General features: G+C 44.5%; 2 protein-coding genes across 2 annotated transcripts; both read left to right on the top strand.

Annotated features, from left to right (window-relative positions):
- Positions 1-2,528: 2,528 nt before the first annotated feature.
- Positions 2,529-4,976, top strand: LOC115685857 (U-box domain-containing protein 16). The gene has a single exon (XM_030610995.2). It carries the CDS (start codon positions 2,811-2,813, stop codon positions 4,860-4,862), a length of 2,052 nt encoding a protein of 683 aa, XP_030466855.2. The 5' UTR covers positions 2,529-2,810; the 3' UTR covers positions 4,863-4,976.
- Positions 4,977-9,508: 4,532 nt separating this feature from the next.
- On the top strand, positions 9,509-10,168 carry LOC130139100 (uncharacterized). The gene has a single exon (XM_056315390.1). It carries the CDS (start codon positions 9,545-9,547, stop codon positions 9,920-9,922), a length of 378 nt encoding a protein of 125 aa, XP_056171365.1. The 5' UTR covers positions 9,509-9,544; the 3' UTR covers positions 9,923-10,168.
- The last annotated feature ends 7,260 nt before the right edge of the window (positions 10,169-17,428 follow it).

Below are 17,428 nucleotides of genomic sequence, written 5' to 3'. Positions count from 1 at the left end.
TTCACATAAAATAGAAAAGCAGATCTTATAATTTTTCATGCATGTGATTCCCATTTCAACCTCCTTGAAAGTAAACGCCAGTGTGGGAACTCCAGGGAGGGAGAAAGAAAGCGAAAGCGGCGTTTGGGAGCCGATTCGCTGCTTCCAAAGTTTCCAACTTTCCGCGCTGCTTCCACCACGTTTCTTCCTCGACTTCACGTCCATCGAGTACTTTCTAGGAAGCCTCTTCGAGATTGATATTGTCAACGTGGGGAAACACACGAACGTGTCCTATGTCTTAAAAAAAGATAACAATAACAACAACAACAACAAAAAAGAGAACCAAGTATTTGCTCGACCCTTCTATTTTTTCGAGATGATCCTATCAAACGAAAAATCCCGAAAATAACCGTCGAGGAGACACTAGGAACGACCCATCTTCTTGCCGGAAGAGGGACGTCGCAGCTCGAGATCTCGGGTCGAGGCGGTCCGTCGCTGACCGGCCGGTCGGTAACGCCCGTGTTACAGCCAGATGAATCCAAGAGCGCAAGGCTCTTAACAATTTCCACGACATCCCTCCACCTTAATTAAAAGAGAAATGTATAGGAATAAATATAGTGATTAGGTTGTTAGGTGTCTGGACCACATCCGGTTCACAATCAAGCAATCATGGGACCATGCCCCCAAAAGGCATTAAATTAGGGGCAAAGAGATGATGGATGACTCGAGTAAAAACAGGGAATCTATACCAAAGTATGTAACTTTTTGTGGGTATTGTACAAAAAGATAGAAGCCATACATTAAATAACGAATTGAAATTTCCTTATTATAATGCCAATTGTTTGGATGACGATGAGACCTAGTCCCCCCACCACCACACACAACAACTTTACCTACTGGTACCAATTGAGAGGAGTGGTGCCATGTGCGGCCGCCCCTTTGTGCTCTTTTACCAGTTCATACACCGATGGCTCAACCATACTTTAAAAACCAGTGCCCGGCCCATCACATTAACATTAAAAAAAAATTGTGTATATGTATTCGCACCTAATTTTGAACAATCGATCTATATTTAATATGGATTTTGTTAGGATCAGTCGTACAAGCACGACGAAATAGAGAGAGTAAAGGCGAGGAAGAGAAATCGAGACGAAGATTTTATCCCGGTTCATCTATAAATTAGGACTACATCCAGCAAAGGATTTCACTGTAATTAGGACCTATCACATCTATGTTACAACTTCCAATTATAAGAGAAAGAGATTTTATATTCGGTAGTTATTCATGGTCCAAAATTCAAACTACCAATAAAATACGGGACCAAATTATGAAAGCCCTCTGAAGTCGCGGGGGCGATGCCTCCTACGACCCTCGCCGGGGGGGCCCCTTGGACTCCCGCCCTCTCACCGAGGAGCGGGATTCCTGTGCTTTCTTGTCAACGGGGAGCATGAACGGCACCCTGATAAATTTACGCTGCCGTCCCCGGGTTTTCTTGTAATTACAAAGTCGGCCCGGTCGTGTATGGAGAAGGATGGGTTTTCGCTCCGGTCAAAGTGCTCGATCGAGCTTATCGGGGTCAATTTTTCTTTTTCTTTCTTTATAGGTTTTTCATTGTTTGATTTTATTTATTTATTATAATCTTTTGGCTATTGAATTGCATGCAAGAAATGAGGCCACGGTCAATTACGTGCCGCACCCACCCACCCCAATGACTACGTAAGAGATGGGTTGGCTTGGCTTTATCTCCATGTGAAAAGACAATTGAAAATTGACTTGCACAATCATTTTGCAATTGATAACCGTGGACGTAAAGGTCAATCACAAGCAAGATGATTGGGACGGAATGGGGACGGCGCCGTTCTCGTCTCGACGAATGACCAACGACCGATCGAATCATACCTATTCGTTCTGGAACCGGGAACGGCGAATCCGATTCGGATTCGGATTCGGATAAGGGGGTTGATGCCGAAACCGATGGCTCCGGGATTGGGGATCTGCTGAGGAAAATTAAGTCCGAGGCTGGTCCAGTTCGCGTGCGGCCGGCGGCGGGCGCTGGAAGACGGTCGCGATTCTCCCATTTGGTGAAGTGGACGTACGTAGCGTCCCCCTCTTTCTTTCACTGTCTTCCTCATTCTTAGCTAAATATAACTCTACTCGTTCAAAGTTCAAACCCCAAATCCAAAATTTTGGGTTTATCTCCTTTCGCCTCTTTTGCCTAGTCGGCCCTGCTCCACCAATCACCGTCGCAATCGCACGCGCGAATTCGCATCGATAATACGGACCGGTCCGACCCACGCCCGTATTCGAGGCTAATTGATTATGAGTTCGAAATAACGTACGGGATACCCGTACCCGCCCGAATAATCAAATCTGAATATCAGCGTATTCGAAATTGAATCGGATTGGATGCCGATTCGATTAATTATTTTCCGCGGGGGGGGTCGATTTCTTTCCTTTTTTAATCATTGTATTGAAAAAGGAATGTGTATAATTTAGTTTCTTGGGAGGAAAAAGAGACGGTCAAAAACAGACAAAATCATGCGAGTTGGCTGACTACACCTTCCTGCTTCTACACACATCGTTTCCTCTGCAACACGCGCAATTTCTCCATTCAAGAAACCTCTCGTCTTCCCATAGATCCCCAAAAGCTCTCGCCTTTTGTGGTCTTTCCTTCTCTTCTCTTCATCTTCTTCGTTCTTGAGCCTTGCCCATCAACGGGCGATTCCGTTTTCTTCTCCTTCTTCTCCTTCTTCTTCTTATTCGAATTGGAGGAGCCCGCAGCCGGAGCCTCTCGCGCGCGGCCCCCTGTTCCGTTCGGACCCTGTTCTCCGATGGCGGTGACGCCGCAGGCCTTCCCGCCGCGGAAGCGTCGGCCGTCCGCCGGGGCCTTCGTGTCGCCGAGGCTGTCCGACGTGGAGCTCGTCCAGTCCCTCCTCCAGCTCTCCCAGGAGATCGCGTCCCTCCGGCCGTTCCAGTACCTCCTCAGGTCGTGCTCGCTCTCCATCGCGCGCAAGGTCAACCTCCTGGCGGTCCTGTTCGAGGAGCTGCTGCGGAAGCGGGCGGGGTACTGCTCCCCGTCGGCGGTCCTCTGCTTCGAGGAGATGTACATTCTGCTGCAGCGGATCAAGACGCTGATCGAGGACTGCTCCAACGGGAGCAAGATGTGGCTGCTCCTGCAGGTGGAGCTCGTGTCCGACAGCTTCCGCGAGCTCAACGCCGACCTGACCACGTCGCTCGACGTGTTCCCGGTCGGGGAGGCGGAACTGGGCGACGACGTCGAAGAGCTCGTTGACCTGATCAAGAACCAGCGCTCGCGGGCCGGGGCTCGCGTCGATCCGAGGGACGACGATCTCAGGCGCGGCGTGCTGGCGATGCTGGACGGCATCGCGAGGGAGGTCGTGCCCGATCAAGCCCAGCTCGCGGCTGCTTTCGAGGGCCTGGGGCTGCGGGATTCGTCCAGCTGCGGACAAGAGATGGAGAGTCTGGAGGAGGAGGTCCAGAACCAGAGCGACGAGAAGGCGAAGTCGCAGGCGATCGCGCTGATCGGGCTCGTCCGGTACGCGAAGTGCGTCCTCTACGGCGGGTCCACGCCGCCGAAGCGGCCGGCGGAGTTCCGGCTCCGGAAGTCGGCGTCGAGCATCGCGTTCCCGGCGGACTTCCGGTGCCCCATCACGCTGGACCTCATGCGGGACCCGGTCGTCGTGGCCACCGGGCAGACGTACGATCGCGAGTCCATCAGCCTCTGGATCCAATCGGGGCACAACACGTGTCCCAAGACAGGTCAGACCCTGGCCCACTCGGACCTCATCCCCAACCGCGCGTTGAAGAATCTCATCTCCCTGTGGTGCCGGGAGCAGAAGATACCCTTCGAAGCCGCCGGCGACGCCGCGAGGGCCAGCGGCGGCGGCGGCGCGAGGAGCAAAGCCGCAATCGAGGCCACCAAGATGACGGTTTCGTTCCTGCTCCGGAAATTGCGCGGCGGCCCGCCGGCGGAGGTCGCGGACGGCATTGTCCACGAGCTCCGGGCGCTCGCGAAGTCCGACTCGGAGAGCCGGGCCTTCATCGCGGAGGCCGGAGCCATCCCGCAGCTGGTCCGGTACCTAGGCTCCGACGTCGCCTCGGAGTATCCGAGCCTACAGGTCAACGCCATCACGACTATACTCAACCTGTCGATCCTGGACGCAAACAAGGCTCGGATCATGGAGACGGACGGCGCGCTCAACGGAGTCATCGAGGTCCTGCGCACCGGCACCACGTGGGAGGCGAAGGGCAATGCCGCCGCCACGATATTCAGCCTCTCCGGCGTACACTCCCACATGAAACGGCTCGGGAGGAAGACGCGAGTCGTGAGGGGATTGATGGACTTGGCCCGGGACGGCCACGGCAGCGCCAGGAGGGATGCGCTCGCGGCGATTTTGAATTTGGCAGGGGACAGGGAGGCCGTCGCGAACCTGCTGGAGGAAGGGATGGTGGAGATGGTGTGCGACGTGATGGAGAGCCTGCAGGACGAGGCGGTGACCATCCTCGAGGCGGTGGTGAAGCGGGGAGGGCTGGTGGCGGTCGCGGCAGCCTACTGCGCGATCAGGAAGCTGGGCAGGGTGCTGCGGGAAGGGTCGGAGCGGGCGCGGGAGAGCGCGGCGGCGACCCTCGTCATGATATGCAGGAAGGGCGGGCCGGATGCGGTGGTGGAGCTGGCGACGATGCCCGGGATCGAGAGGGTCATATGGGAGCTGATGGGGACAGGGACCGGGCGGGCAAAGAGGAAGGCGGCCAGCCTACTGAGGACACTCCGGCGATGGGCGGCGGGGCTGGTCGACGGCGATCCGGTGGATCCCGATTACACGACCAACGTGACCGCGACGAGGATAATGTTGCCGAGCTAACGCCGGTCCAATCAATTACTTGTAAAGTCTCAATTGGATTTAATTTATTTCTTTCTTTTTGGCGATCAAATCGAAGCAAATTCGCTTCGTATAGTTCAACTTCAATTCATTTCACGATCGGTCTTGTATTTTTGCCCTACTTGTTGATAAATTATGCTTTTTTTTTCCTTCCCCCGAAGCCGGTATTGGCATAATCTAGTTGCGTGATTATAAAATACCGGTTGACTTTAGTGATATTTCCAGCTACTTACCTACAATTTGATGCTCATCAATTCCGAGACTGGATAAAAAATTAGCATGATTTTGAAAACATATGGTAACTACTAGCGGAATGCTATGTAGATGTTGTGGTAACTACTAACTATAGTCACTTGAACCATGTGAACTTGAACATGCTGACCACTTATGTGAGGATGTTAGAAAAGAACCACTTTTTCCTACGCGAAATGAATTAAAGGATAAACATACCTTTGGAAATAAAGTAGGAGTGAGCATGATTTCATAATAGAACCATAAACCTGAGAACCTAATCGATTAGAAGATATAAGTTCCAGGTTCCAAAATATGCAGGGTATATTGCAGGTTTCAAAAATTGGGAAACCTGTTTCGACGGGTAAGTTCTAGATTAAACAAGCTTTTTGTGTTTTTTTCGTTGTCTAAGTCTTTGTGTGATATGCGGTATTCCATGGCGTTAATTATTGAGTGCATAATCTGGAACCGCTAGTTTGAATTTTCATTTTATGACTTGTTAATATTTCATATTCTTCGTGTCTCTAAATATAAGTTGTGGTCAGTAGAACGTAGCAATAAATGGTAGTCATTAAAGGTGATGATTCATTGCAATTGTTCAATTAATAATACAAGCGGAACCTGGGTAGACCCTCGAACCGATCCTAGTTCCAAGTTCCAAAGTACGTAAAAGTAGGTTTCAGGAACCTGTTCCAATGGGTAGGTTCCAAATAGAACCTATACAGAATTTGGAATCGCTCACTCCTGAAATAGAGTATTGTTCTCTATAATGATGCATATGCTAATTGAGTCATTTTATGTTACGCAGAAAAAGATATGTATACACATTATCGTAATTTCCAAATCAACGAAACATGCCCTTTGTTTAGGTATCTAGTGCGGGTTTAATTAGCGGGAGTATTGTTCTATGGATGAATACGGTGAACGGATCATCATTTATTGGTACATCGTTGTATGCTCCCAGAGTAATAACCTAATTGTGTATTTGACGAATTATTGTTAATTTAATTTTTTCTTAGGAAATGAAACTATAGTATGTGATAGAGGGAAATTAGTATAATCGACGGACAACAAGGGAACAAAAACTCTAAAAAAACAAAAAAAGCAATAACCTAGGTCGAGCGAGGGCAAGGTCGAGATCGGAACTAAGAGAACCCATCCCTATACTATGCCTGCATAGTTCCCATCCCTCCCTGGCTGGTCGGATCAGGTCCCAAAGAGTAGGGGTCATCCCAAACTTCCTATAGCAAGTCATTCAAAGCTCAATGGCAAGCAGGATCAGAGGTAAGTAAAAGAATCGGACCGAATTAGACACTGCCCGAACCGGACCAAACCGATCAAATCTGGGCGATTCTCAGCACTTAAAAATTGGAACCGATGAATATCGGTCTGGTTCCTAGTTTTAAGTGTGGATCCACTCAACCGGACCAGACCAATATATATATATATATTCTATTATTATTATAACCTCTACTATAAACCCTAATAACTATTCTTATTACCCATTCTTCACTCACGGCCCCTTCTCTCTCTCTCGCTCACGATGCACGCCTCTTGTAGCCTCATGCTCACGCTCGCTCTCAGTCTCTCAGCTCTCTTTTAATAAACATTTTGAAAAAAAGCGACGGTTTTTCGGGTACCATTTTCATTTCTCGCTTCTTTAAAGTTTTAGCCTCTGTGGGTTTTGTTTTTTGCTGCACTTCTCTGAGTTTTCTTTTCTCGTTCTCCGCTTTGGTTGGTCGCATCAAGCTCATTGGGTCCTAGCTATGGCTTTGATTCCTGTACTTAATCTGTGCTAAACGAAGGAGCTTGTAATGAAAGAAATGACCACAATACTAAAAGTATAAGAAACGAGAAATTCCAAATGATGCAAAGATATGACCAAAGTGCTCATGGGCGGTTCCTCGACCCACGTAGGTGGGTCTGGTTTCCGAGTAGGTACAGGATCAGGTGGGCCGATTCTCGATTCCACAAACTGAGAACCGACTCTATTGATTTGATTCTAATGAGACTAGTAAATATCACCTAAAGAGGGGTGAATAGGTGATTTGAGTACTATTTGATCAATTTTAACGCGAAAATAATTGATCACAAGTAAAGTCTTAACAATGTTCAGATTTTAATCAATCTTTAAATGACAAACAAGTAAATGTGCAATTAATTAAATAAAAGGAGTTTTAGGGATGAGAAAATTTGCACACAGATGTATAGTGGTTCGGCTTGGATCAAGCCTACGTCCACTCTCCAACGCTGACAGCCTACTGATTGGATTCCACTGGATGATCAATCAAGAGATTACAAATTCTGAGTAATAACTTTCCTGTGAAAGATAGATCACTCAATCACTCTTACAACAGATCTCTCAATATCACAAATTTTAGCTCAAGAAGGATCAGTTATACTGGTCAAAGTATACTCAAACTTTAGAATAGATGATTCTGGATATCGTCTCTCTACTTCTACTCCTTGACAATTTGTTTCTTTTTATACTCCTCCACTTCCAAACTAACCATTGGACAGTCTTCAGAGGATTATCTTCCAATCTTCACCTTGAGCAGATTTGTATAAAAAGGATTGAACAGCCGTTGAGTGATAAAGTTTGAATCTCGTTGAATCTAGTCGGCCATACAACAAGAACTTTGGTTTCCATAACCAGAGCTTCTTCAATTAGAAATAAACTTGTCGTAGAGTTGATTGTCGATCAATCAAAGATATTTCGCGATGTAAATATTCCTTGCAAAATAACCTTTTAAGATCGAATCAATCAATACTTTTCATTGATGAAATCCAAGCCAGATTATTAGCCATTATTCTGAGTTTGCGATAGCGTCTGGATAAAGTCTAATTCTTATCTCGTATTTCAGAACTTGAGTCAGAATGGTTTATTCTTTAACCTCTAAATCTTTTGTTTCTAATATAAACTGAAGTTCTTCAACTGCCGTGTACAAAGTCTGAACTTCGTCTTTTACTGTGCAGAACCCGAACTTCTCCTTCTGATCCTTGTAAAGTCTGGACTTAGAATACTTCAAAAGTATTTATCGGACTTATAAAATCTCTTGGACAATTTTGTCAACTTAAAAATATATTATGAGGTTTTCCTAACAGGTTCCTGCCGTTCTACCCTGAAATCAATCACCCCTAGACAGGATGGTATTCAACTTGAAAAGTGCAAATAATTAAGGGTACTATTAGATAGCTTTACAAGAACTAAAGTGAAACCAATGAATAGTACCTCCGATGATTGAACCAAAAGTAAGGTACAAACCCTTGGCATCAATAATAGAGTTGATCGCTTTTAAGTTGGGTAGGTTTCAGACTTAGAATTTGAAATCTGGAACCCACCATGTTATAACCGATTTTCAATTTTTGGAACTTTAAATCTACGATGTTTTATCGACCAAAAAAAAAAAAGAATCTACCATGTTTGCCATGGAACCTACCCTGTTTGTCCGGTCCAATCGTAGGGTTTACTTAGGAACTGGTTTTTTTTCTCTTTTTTGCTTCATTTTTTATAAATCAAGATAAATAGCAGTTACAGTAAAATGGTATGAGCAACAAAACGGTTCAAAGTAAAATGTCGATACAAAACATGAATAAATATAAAACAATAGGGAAGTTATACTCATTGAAGAAAGATAAATTATCTTTTTCCAACTTCATAAAACAGGTTCTAACCGAATCCTTGATCGGTCGATGGGTTCAACACGTAAAACCTAAAACCTACCCGCACATTACTAGTTCTAAAACCAGACCTATTTCTATGGCCGGTTCGGTCCAGTTCCCCAGTAGAATCGGACTAGTAGACCTGTTGCACAGCCTAATCAATAATAACCATATGGTAGCAAGAATGGGACGAGATCCTCCAGCTCCGTTGGTATCTTAATCCGATGCAATATGCAATCGAACCATGCATTATTGATCCGGGAGATATAAGTGTGGGCTAGTTGTGAAATTTACGACTAATACGAGAACGGTCGAGACCTGTCAATTAGATACCGATGTAAACGTCGATAGAGACGGTAATCCGCCGGTTAGCCTCCAGATGCTATGGCGGCTTGCGTGCAATGAAGAGGGAGAAAATGATAAGAAAAGGAGACTGGATGCTCGTCAAAGCAAAGCCTGATCAATAATAAGTCGAACAAGATCTTAATCAACAAATGCGTGGTCAAGTTGGCAAGCTGCATCGTGCACCGCCATTGCAGCTGGAGTGACCGCGTTGGGGGTACGACCGGGGATCACCGTCAACTGCAGGACTCGGTCACTTCGCAGCTGTAGGATAATGTGGAAATGGCGAAAAGTCAAAGTTTCCGGAACGCAACACGAGCACTTTTAGCAGTAGACGTTTGACTTTCAAACAACACGCACGGCTGCGAAACCGCTAGTGCAAGAGAGGCTACCGCGTTGGGTCATTAATTGAAGTCATCCTCTTTATAATGGCGAACCCGGTTTCGAGCTTTGCCCATCGATACATTCATACAATCTCTCGGGACAATCCGACGCACGCTCGCATCGACTTAGTTTCTGCTTCTTCTCGGGACGTACGTGCGGTGATGGGTTCGAAAGAGATCTTGGTCGTCGCGGTGCTCGTGGCGATTTTAGCGTCCCGAGCTTCGAGCGCGAGGCTCCTGGCGGCCGGCAGCGAAGTGGCTGTCGAGCCGGCCTCGCACCTCGCCTTTCGGAGGGGGAGCGGTTCCTCGTCATCCAGGGATGATGTTAAGATGGAGGCCAAGTTCTTGCTGCTGAATTCGCTTCCAAAGGGGAGAGTCCCGCCTTCCGGCCCAAGCAAGCGCACCAACAACTTGATCAGCTGATGCTGCTTGCGAGCGTTGCGATTTCGATTTCTTCGTCGATTCTTTCCATTCGCTTCATACATTGATTCTTTCGTTCTTTTTCTTTCTTGCGCTGCGCAAATTCGGCACGGCCATGTTCATAAGAGATTCATATACTTTAGTGTAAACTCAGTGAAAGACCAAGAAGATTTAAAAGTTCTGTTCTAGACTTGAATGATGATGATCTTGTAGAGTGATGAACAAGGAACATTGCGTTGTTGTTGCGTACATTGTAGACCATGTCGACGGCCGAATTCGATCGGTCAGACTCACGCAAAAGGCTCCGCTCTCTGCTCAAGCCCGCCCAGAACGACTCAAAAATCTTGAAAATCTTCTTGACAATGCTGGCCGTAACAGCGGAGTTTTCCTTTACATTACATGCCACAAACCATCATCTGGGCCCGTCGACAAAAGAAGGTTGGACATGCCCAACTTATGGCCGGACTCACGATCGTGTATATATCACGAGTCGTGCGACAAGCATGCAGTCATGATCAAGTTCGCAGAAGCACGTTCTTCGCACGACATTTCTAGACAAAATCTCGCGATCTTGAATTCTATTTTTATTTTCTCTACTTTAGTATAGCATTGTTAACTAAGCGAGAGCAGAATCTGACTCAATTCAAGGTTTTACTACTCATTTTGCAGTCGTTCTGGTGCCATGTCAGATCAGAGCTCACTGTCACCAGACAAAAAAGATAAACCTCCATCCAAATCACCGTAATGTGGTCTTCACAAATGTTACTTGCATGGCATTTTGTACACGAACGAGAATTTGGTTGTTTGAGCGTATTGAGATTGAGAGAGTACATATAGTCTGACAGACCAACAGCTTATGTACAGGGCTTTAAAAGGCCCATCCAATTTCTGAAATTGAACCGTTGCCTGGACGGTGTCTTTATGAAGGACGATCTTGGAAATTAACGAGCGAATTTTTCTACTGCTGACTTCAACCCCAAAATGTAAAACTTAACTTGCAGCTAGTTCGGACCAAAAAATAGAAGTTGCGAAGAAGCACATCACGCAGAGCCCTTGTGAAGTTGCATTGCTGTTTGAAGAAAGATTAACAAGATTCCCTTGTAGATCAACCATGACATCGGCTCAAAGGCAATGTAGTCATTCATGGGATCTCCAAGACTACAACCAAAAACTAGATCAACCAAAACAAGAGTGGTTTTTATATAGTGTGGTTCGCCCAATTCTTCTTTTCTATCAATTGAAGCTCTGTTCAGAGTCTCAGTTTCATGCTTAGACAAGAATGGAGTGCACCCCTTTGAAGAGTTCCAGGTATAAATCGGAGGAACACATCGGTCTCCTCTGTGACATGATTGACTAGCTTTACTTACGTTCTTATGCAGTCAGGCGAACAACTTGCAGTCACTTTCCCATGGTAAATTTCAATTTCGATCGCTGTTTACTCTATAAAACCATTCGAAGTTCTCATTCTGTCAAAGCCCCTGTCCAAATTCTAGCCAAAGAAATGGCATGCCCTTATATGTTCATTGTTTTAGACATTCTGATCGAAATTGCAGTGTATCCACAGGAAGTGGCTTGAATCTTTCCTCTTTCAGGACCCTCAAATGATCAGCCCTCTCACAAGGACATGTCTATGATTAGCCTAACTACACGATGTTGTTCTGCAACCAACAGTTTCAGCAGATTTCTCATCATGTTCGATGAATAACTTGGGGATCGCACAATCGTCGGCGGAGTTATTATCATCTGCATAATTGTCAATGTCCAAAGCACACACACAGGCTAGAGAAGCAAATACAGATTCACGATCCTGAGCGAAGCAAGAAAAAATTTCGAATTCAGAATCCCCGGAAATCAACCTGAAGTCTGAACGTCATGGCTGCTCAGATGTCTCCTAATAAAACAGATGAACAAGGCGCGCAAAGATTTGAGTATGTCCGATGCCACTCACTGTCACTGAAGTGAATCAGCAATTCCTGTAAGTTGCTGTCATTCTCATTTCTAGGACATCACGTAGCGGCATTGTGTTCCTCATGAATGTGATGAATTCTAGGTAATGGTATAGGCCGTATATTCTAGGTAAAGATATTGGCCGTATATTCTAGGTGATGATATTGGCCAACCACGAGTCTTTGCACCTCTCCATCTTCTTTAGAGATGCTCGCCTGCTTTGTTGCGATTGTTCCATCTTTAATGCAGTAAAAGCGAGGGCAGAAAAGACGAATTTCGATCCCTCCTCCATTCAAATGAATGAAGACATGCTCAAATCTCAAATAGAGAAAGTCTCGCTTTATGAAGGCCAAAATATCTTACATGTTGCGGAAATTGGCAATCGAACAACAAGTTAAACAAAACTAGGAAATAAATCGGACACCATAAATACGTGATTTGGTGAATGTGACCTACGCACTCAGGAAGAGCTGCAAAAAATTCCACTATAGATCAAGCGACACAATAAAGATTACAACCACACTCAAACACTCTCGGTGTTTTCAAGCCCCAAATTACACCCAATAATTCGTCTTCATTCAATAGTGTTTAGCTTCACAATTTCTCACGAAATAATCTCTTAATCTCATAAAGGAATTCACAAATCTTACTCACAAGATTTAATTGGTAATTTCTCACAAAATAACCTCTCAATCTCATGAAGGAATGCACAAAGCTTATTCACAAGATTTAATTGACTTCCACACTAAAAGCTCTCAGGGTATAAATTCACATAGAAGTAGCCTCTTGAATGCTCTTCACGGTGAAGACACTTTTTTATATATATAGGCAAGATTTGGATCCAAAATACGAAATTTCTTCAACTAGGAAACCAAGTTGGATTAGGAGCTTACCATTTTCAACAATCACGAGATACATTTTCAACAATTTCTACTTTGGCTCAACGTTTGAGCTGTCATAATTGCTTCGCTGGAATCCGAACTTCACTGCTATTCTCTCACAGCCCCTCATGGGATCAACCACCACAAACATCTTTCAAGTCCAAGTCTCATTGGAACTTTGCCATAATTGTGGATCTCATTAGACCACCAACTCCACCTGTACCTTTAACTGCTTCACAAGAAATTTCCGACATAACCATATCTACCATAAATAAACCAAAACCATCGTGGCATCCATACATGCACATTTTCACACTCAGCAATTACAGCAATTGATGGCTTTACAGGCTCACCTCGCTACAAGCACCATCTGTTCGATTACTTCACTGGTACCTACTATCTCGAGAGTTTGTGGTCATAATTCTACCTTGAGCTGAACGCCATCTAGATCCATATGAACACTGCCAATAACACTCATATTCAAAAGTACTGGAGATTTGTCAAATGTGACTTCTCTACTAACAGCAGGTGAATTTAATTCCGATTACTGTAACCGATAATCCCGCTCATCTTGTGCATTGCCTAAAAACATACAATTTCTTGCGCTCCCAACAAGCTTACCATCACTCACTCAAATATAATATGGGCAATCAAATAATCAGCAACGTTGTATGACCACATTTTTTCGGGAGTTCGACATTCAATTGCAGTTGATCATTTTATGGGTCATCTCTACTATTGTTCAGCTTATCAACTTTGCAACATGCTATGGTTTATTGTCACTAGTGTGATGTTTTACTATGCATTCTTTCATGCAGAATTTGTTTAACAGCTCCGAGTAGAACTCCATGCTACAATCTGTCCGTACATACTTGATCGTCTTACCAATCTTCTTTTCGACCATAGTTCTCAATTGCCTAATCCTGACAACAACATCAAACTTATGCCTGAATACAAAAACCAAAATCTTCTTTGAGTAGTTATCCACAACTGTTAGCATAAATATGGCACTATTCTTCTAAGGAAACCACGATAGCCTGTGAACATCCAAATGAATCAACTATGCAATCACTATGGACTCTCTGACAGTCGTACCGAACTGCACTTTCCATCGTTTACCTAAGTCACAACACCGACATATATTCAGTTCGTCAGAAATATAACCACACAAAAGATTTCTTTCATTTAGAACATTCAGACTTCTCTCGCTAATATGCGCCCAAGCGCATACACCACAATTCAAACTCTCAAATAGATGCATCCGATGTCTCTGTGGTGAAATCTGTCATTGTCTCATCTTGAAGCTCATACATGCCACAATGCTTAATTCCTTTCATTATAACCAGGGCACCTCGAACGATTTTTCGAATTCCACTTTATGAGGTATACCGACACCTAACTGAATTTAGGAAACTCAAGTAAATTATGTTCTTCTTCAATTTTGAAACATAGCTCACTCCGGTCAATGTCTTCATGATACCATAATGCATTCTGATTATAATATCACCAACACCCACAATATCGCACTCAGCGTTGTTCCCCAACTGCACTTTACTAATATTCATGCATTGATAAATAGTAAACTAGTTTCTATTTGGTGTAGCATGAAATGAACAACCAGAGTTTATATTACATCCGTCAAACGACAAATTCTCAGTGACAGACAAGACATAATCAACACTATCCGAATTATAGTTAACTACAGCAGTAGCATCATCAGCAGACTCAACCCTTATTTCCTTACCCTTCTCTTTCTTTAACTTAAGGCAATCTCTTTTAAAATGCTCCCTCTTGCCACAACTTCAACAGATAGCACCACCAGTCCTAGATTGATTTCGTCTGTTCAAGTTTATACTACTCTTGCTAACACGTGTACAAGTTCTTCCTCTTCTTTCACCTACTAAAGCAATAGGCACAAGTTCACCAGATTCTTTTCTATGAATGTTCTCACTTAGAATTAAATTTTGAGCCCCATCAAACGTCAAGCCCGTTGACCTAGAGGAATTACTAATAGCACAAACAGGGGTATTCTAACTATCAAGTAATAAGGATAATAGAATCAAAACACGTACCTCATCTTCAAAGTCAGTCTCAACTGAACTCAATTGACTAACAACCACAATAAATTCATTGATATGATAAGCAACTAACGCACAATCGCCCATCTTTAAGTTAAAGAGACATCGGATTAAGTAGATCTTGTTGATCACAGTAAAGGGCTTCTCGTACATGTTCAACAAGGTTTCATCAAACTTGCAGTGATCCTCTCTTTCACGATATTAAAAGCGACATTATGAGCCAATGTCAGCTGAATAACACCTAAAGCTTGTCTATCTAGTAATTCCCATTAAGCTTGCTTCATCGACTCTCGTTTCTTCACAGACATGAGTAAGTGTAGATTCCTCTTATACAAATAATCATCAATCTGCATCTTCTAGAAACTAAAATCATTCTCTTCAAATTTGTCGATTCTCACTTTCCTTTCTTATGTCGCAATCGATTCGCTTTAGCTCAGTCAAGCCTAACTCTAATACCAATTGCTTGCTTCCACAACATTACAAGAAACAGAATGCTATATAAGCAAGATAAATAGAAAACGAAGAATTAATTGCAAATTGAGCAGCATGATTCTATGGTTCCGTCCAAACTGGGCACATGATATAAGGCTAGAAGATATTGGGGCAAACTTAGAGACAGACGAATGTGATATCTCGGGAGGGAAATAGCCTCAAATGACTTATCCAATTTCGGACTCCATGCTCGAATTCTGTCAGTTCAATCGCTCTACAAACTCTTTGTCGGTCGAGTGCACGAAGCTCGTGCAATCGAGTGACTCTCCTGTTTCTCTCCTCTTACGAAACACTAATCGACACGACAATACGGCCGTCATTTATAGGGCGTGCAGCTGGATGGATCTCACTATCGCCCCATTGCAATGTTACCCGTCGAATCGAACTGTAAATCATGAAGAGGGGCCACATGCTTTTGTTCCCCTTCCCAGGACGATCAAGACGTTAGTTCAAGGTCGTGGCCAAAACACGACCTCGGAAGAAGCTCATGAAATATTGACGTTGGTGGTGTTAACGTTTCAGCCCCCTGGGGCAAACGTCAACAGCAAAACCCCACCGGAAAGCGTACGTTTCCCAGTGCAAATTTCCACACGGGTTGTGGACTGAGAGGGGTCTCGTAGCTCTTTTCCCTGTCACGCCGAGACAAGAACTAAGTTCGTCATAGAGCACCACCAGTAGGAGAAGCCCCCCCATCGTTTCATTAAATTCGTCCTTTGGTCCCCCATTGCCCCACGCTTCAGAGGAGAGTGGAACATGCTCATTCCCCCTTTTTGTATCTTTCTAGTTCCTGTACATGGAAAATTCCTGAAAATAGGGACCACGGGGCCGAGAAGGACGGTTCAGTCTCTAGCGACGAATTCGCCCAATTTGGAGTTAGTTATGAGCACGGTAAGGGAGAGAGCCGGTCCGTGAACAGATATCGTTATCAGCTCGATGCCCGATTCCCCTTCTAACATTCGGCCCCCGGGAAAAAATGGACGCATGCGAGGAAAGGCCGGTTCCTCGGCTCGTATGGCGGAGAAGACAATCGGTCATCTCTCTCGTTTTCTTCTTCAGGCAATCACTGAATAGTCATTTCAGAGATACTCGATGTAAGCTTCTTCCTTTCCTTTGCGAGCAAAACATTCATTTGGCGCACATCTTGTCGTTGGACCACTTCTTGATTTACAAGTTAGTGGACATTGCCTGTTGTTAAAACATGGACGACCGTTTTCCTTTCCTGTCTTTTGCTCTTTTAAGCCTTTTTCGCCGAGGCCTTTCCCTGAAATTCCGAATCGCCTTACTTTTCATCAATCAGGAAAAGTTGGAATAATTTCGTCATTCCAGTCGTCTATCAGGGCAACATAGCATATTATTTTTCAGCAGCGTAGCCCCAACCCATCTGAACCACCAATCACGTGAATACTATTGTGGAAACCGCACGATCAATTGCCAAGATTTGTCTTTCGCTTGCATGATTCACGAGTCATGATCTCGAGGTCCTCCGGGCACGCCTTTCACGCGCATTGCCCTTGCTCTCGCGTCGTCTACGATCTCCTACCCCTACATTAACCTTCAAATCGAAACGTTTGGGTCTTGATCTCGAGGCGATCCCAAGATGTAATCACAGAAAATAGATAACACAGATAAAAAGGAAGATAGTTATAGGAAGAATTCCAGTTGTATTGCTGGATATTATTGACTAATCCCCTAACTTTACAGGAAAAAAATTGTTAAAACTTGTAAACTTCCAATTATGAAAGCCCTAAAGCAGATTTTGAACCGGACAATGAGTACGACTATGAACAGTATAAACATATTGACAAGGGCCCCACTCTTTTTGGGCCAAATTTTTCCTCCCCTGTGGACCCCCCCACTCCCCCACAAGAATAAAAAAAAAAAAATTTATGTTGACGCCATCGTCATATTAATACTAAGTAATTATCATAACAAATATAGTTCGTCCGTTCATCTAAAGAGAGAGAGAAAAAATCAAAACTTCATGTAAATTTCTAGTAATTTCTAGGCTTTTAATTGTAGGGGACTCTCACCCACTCCCCCAATCCATCTAGTTCACCCTTTATTTATCCTCGGTTCAGTCCCTCACTACAGCTCGCAGCGCAGAACAGACA

The sequence above is a fragment of the Syzygium oleosum genome, unplaced genomic scaffold (assembly GCF_021117445.2).
Source record: "Syzygium oleosum isolate NSW1041296 unplaced genomic scaffold, Sole_v2.1 Sole_v2.10, whole genome shotgun sequence".
NCBI classification, from domain to species: Eukaryota; Viridiplantae; Streptophyta; class Magnoliopsida; order Myrtales; family Myrtaceae; genus Syzygium; species Syzygium oleosum.
Note: the sequence above shows the minus strand (reverse complement) of the source record. Positions and strands in the feature narration are given on the sequence as shown.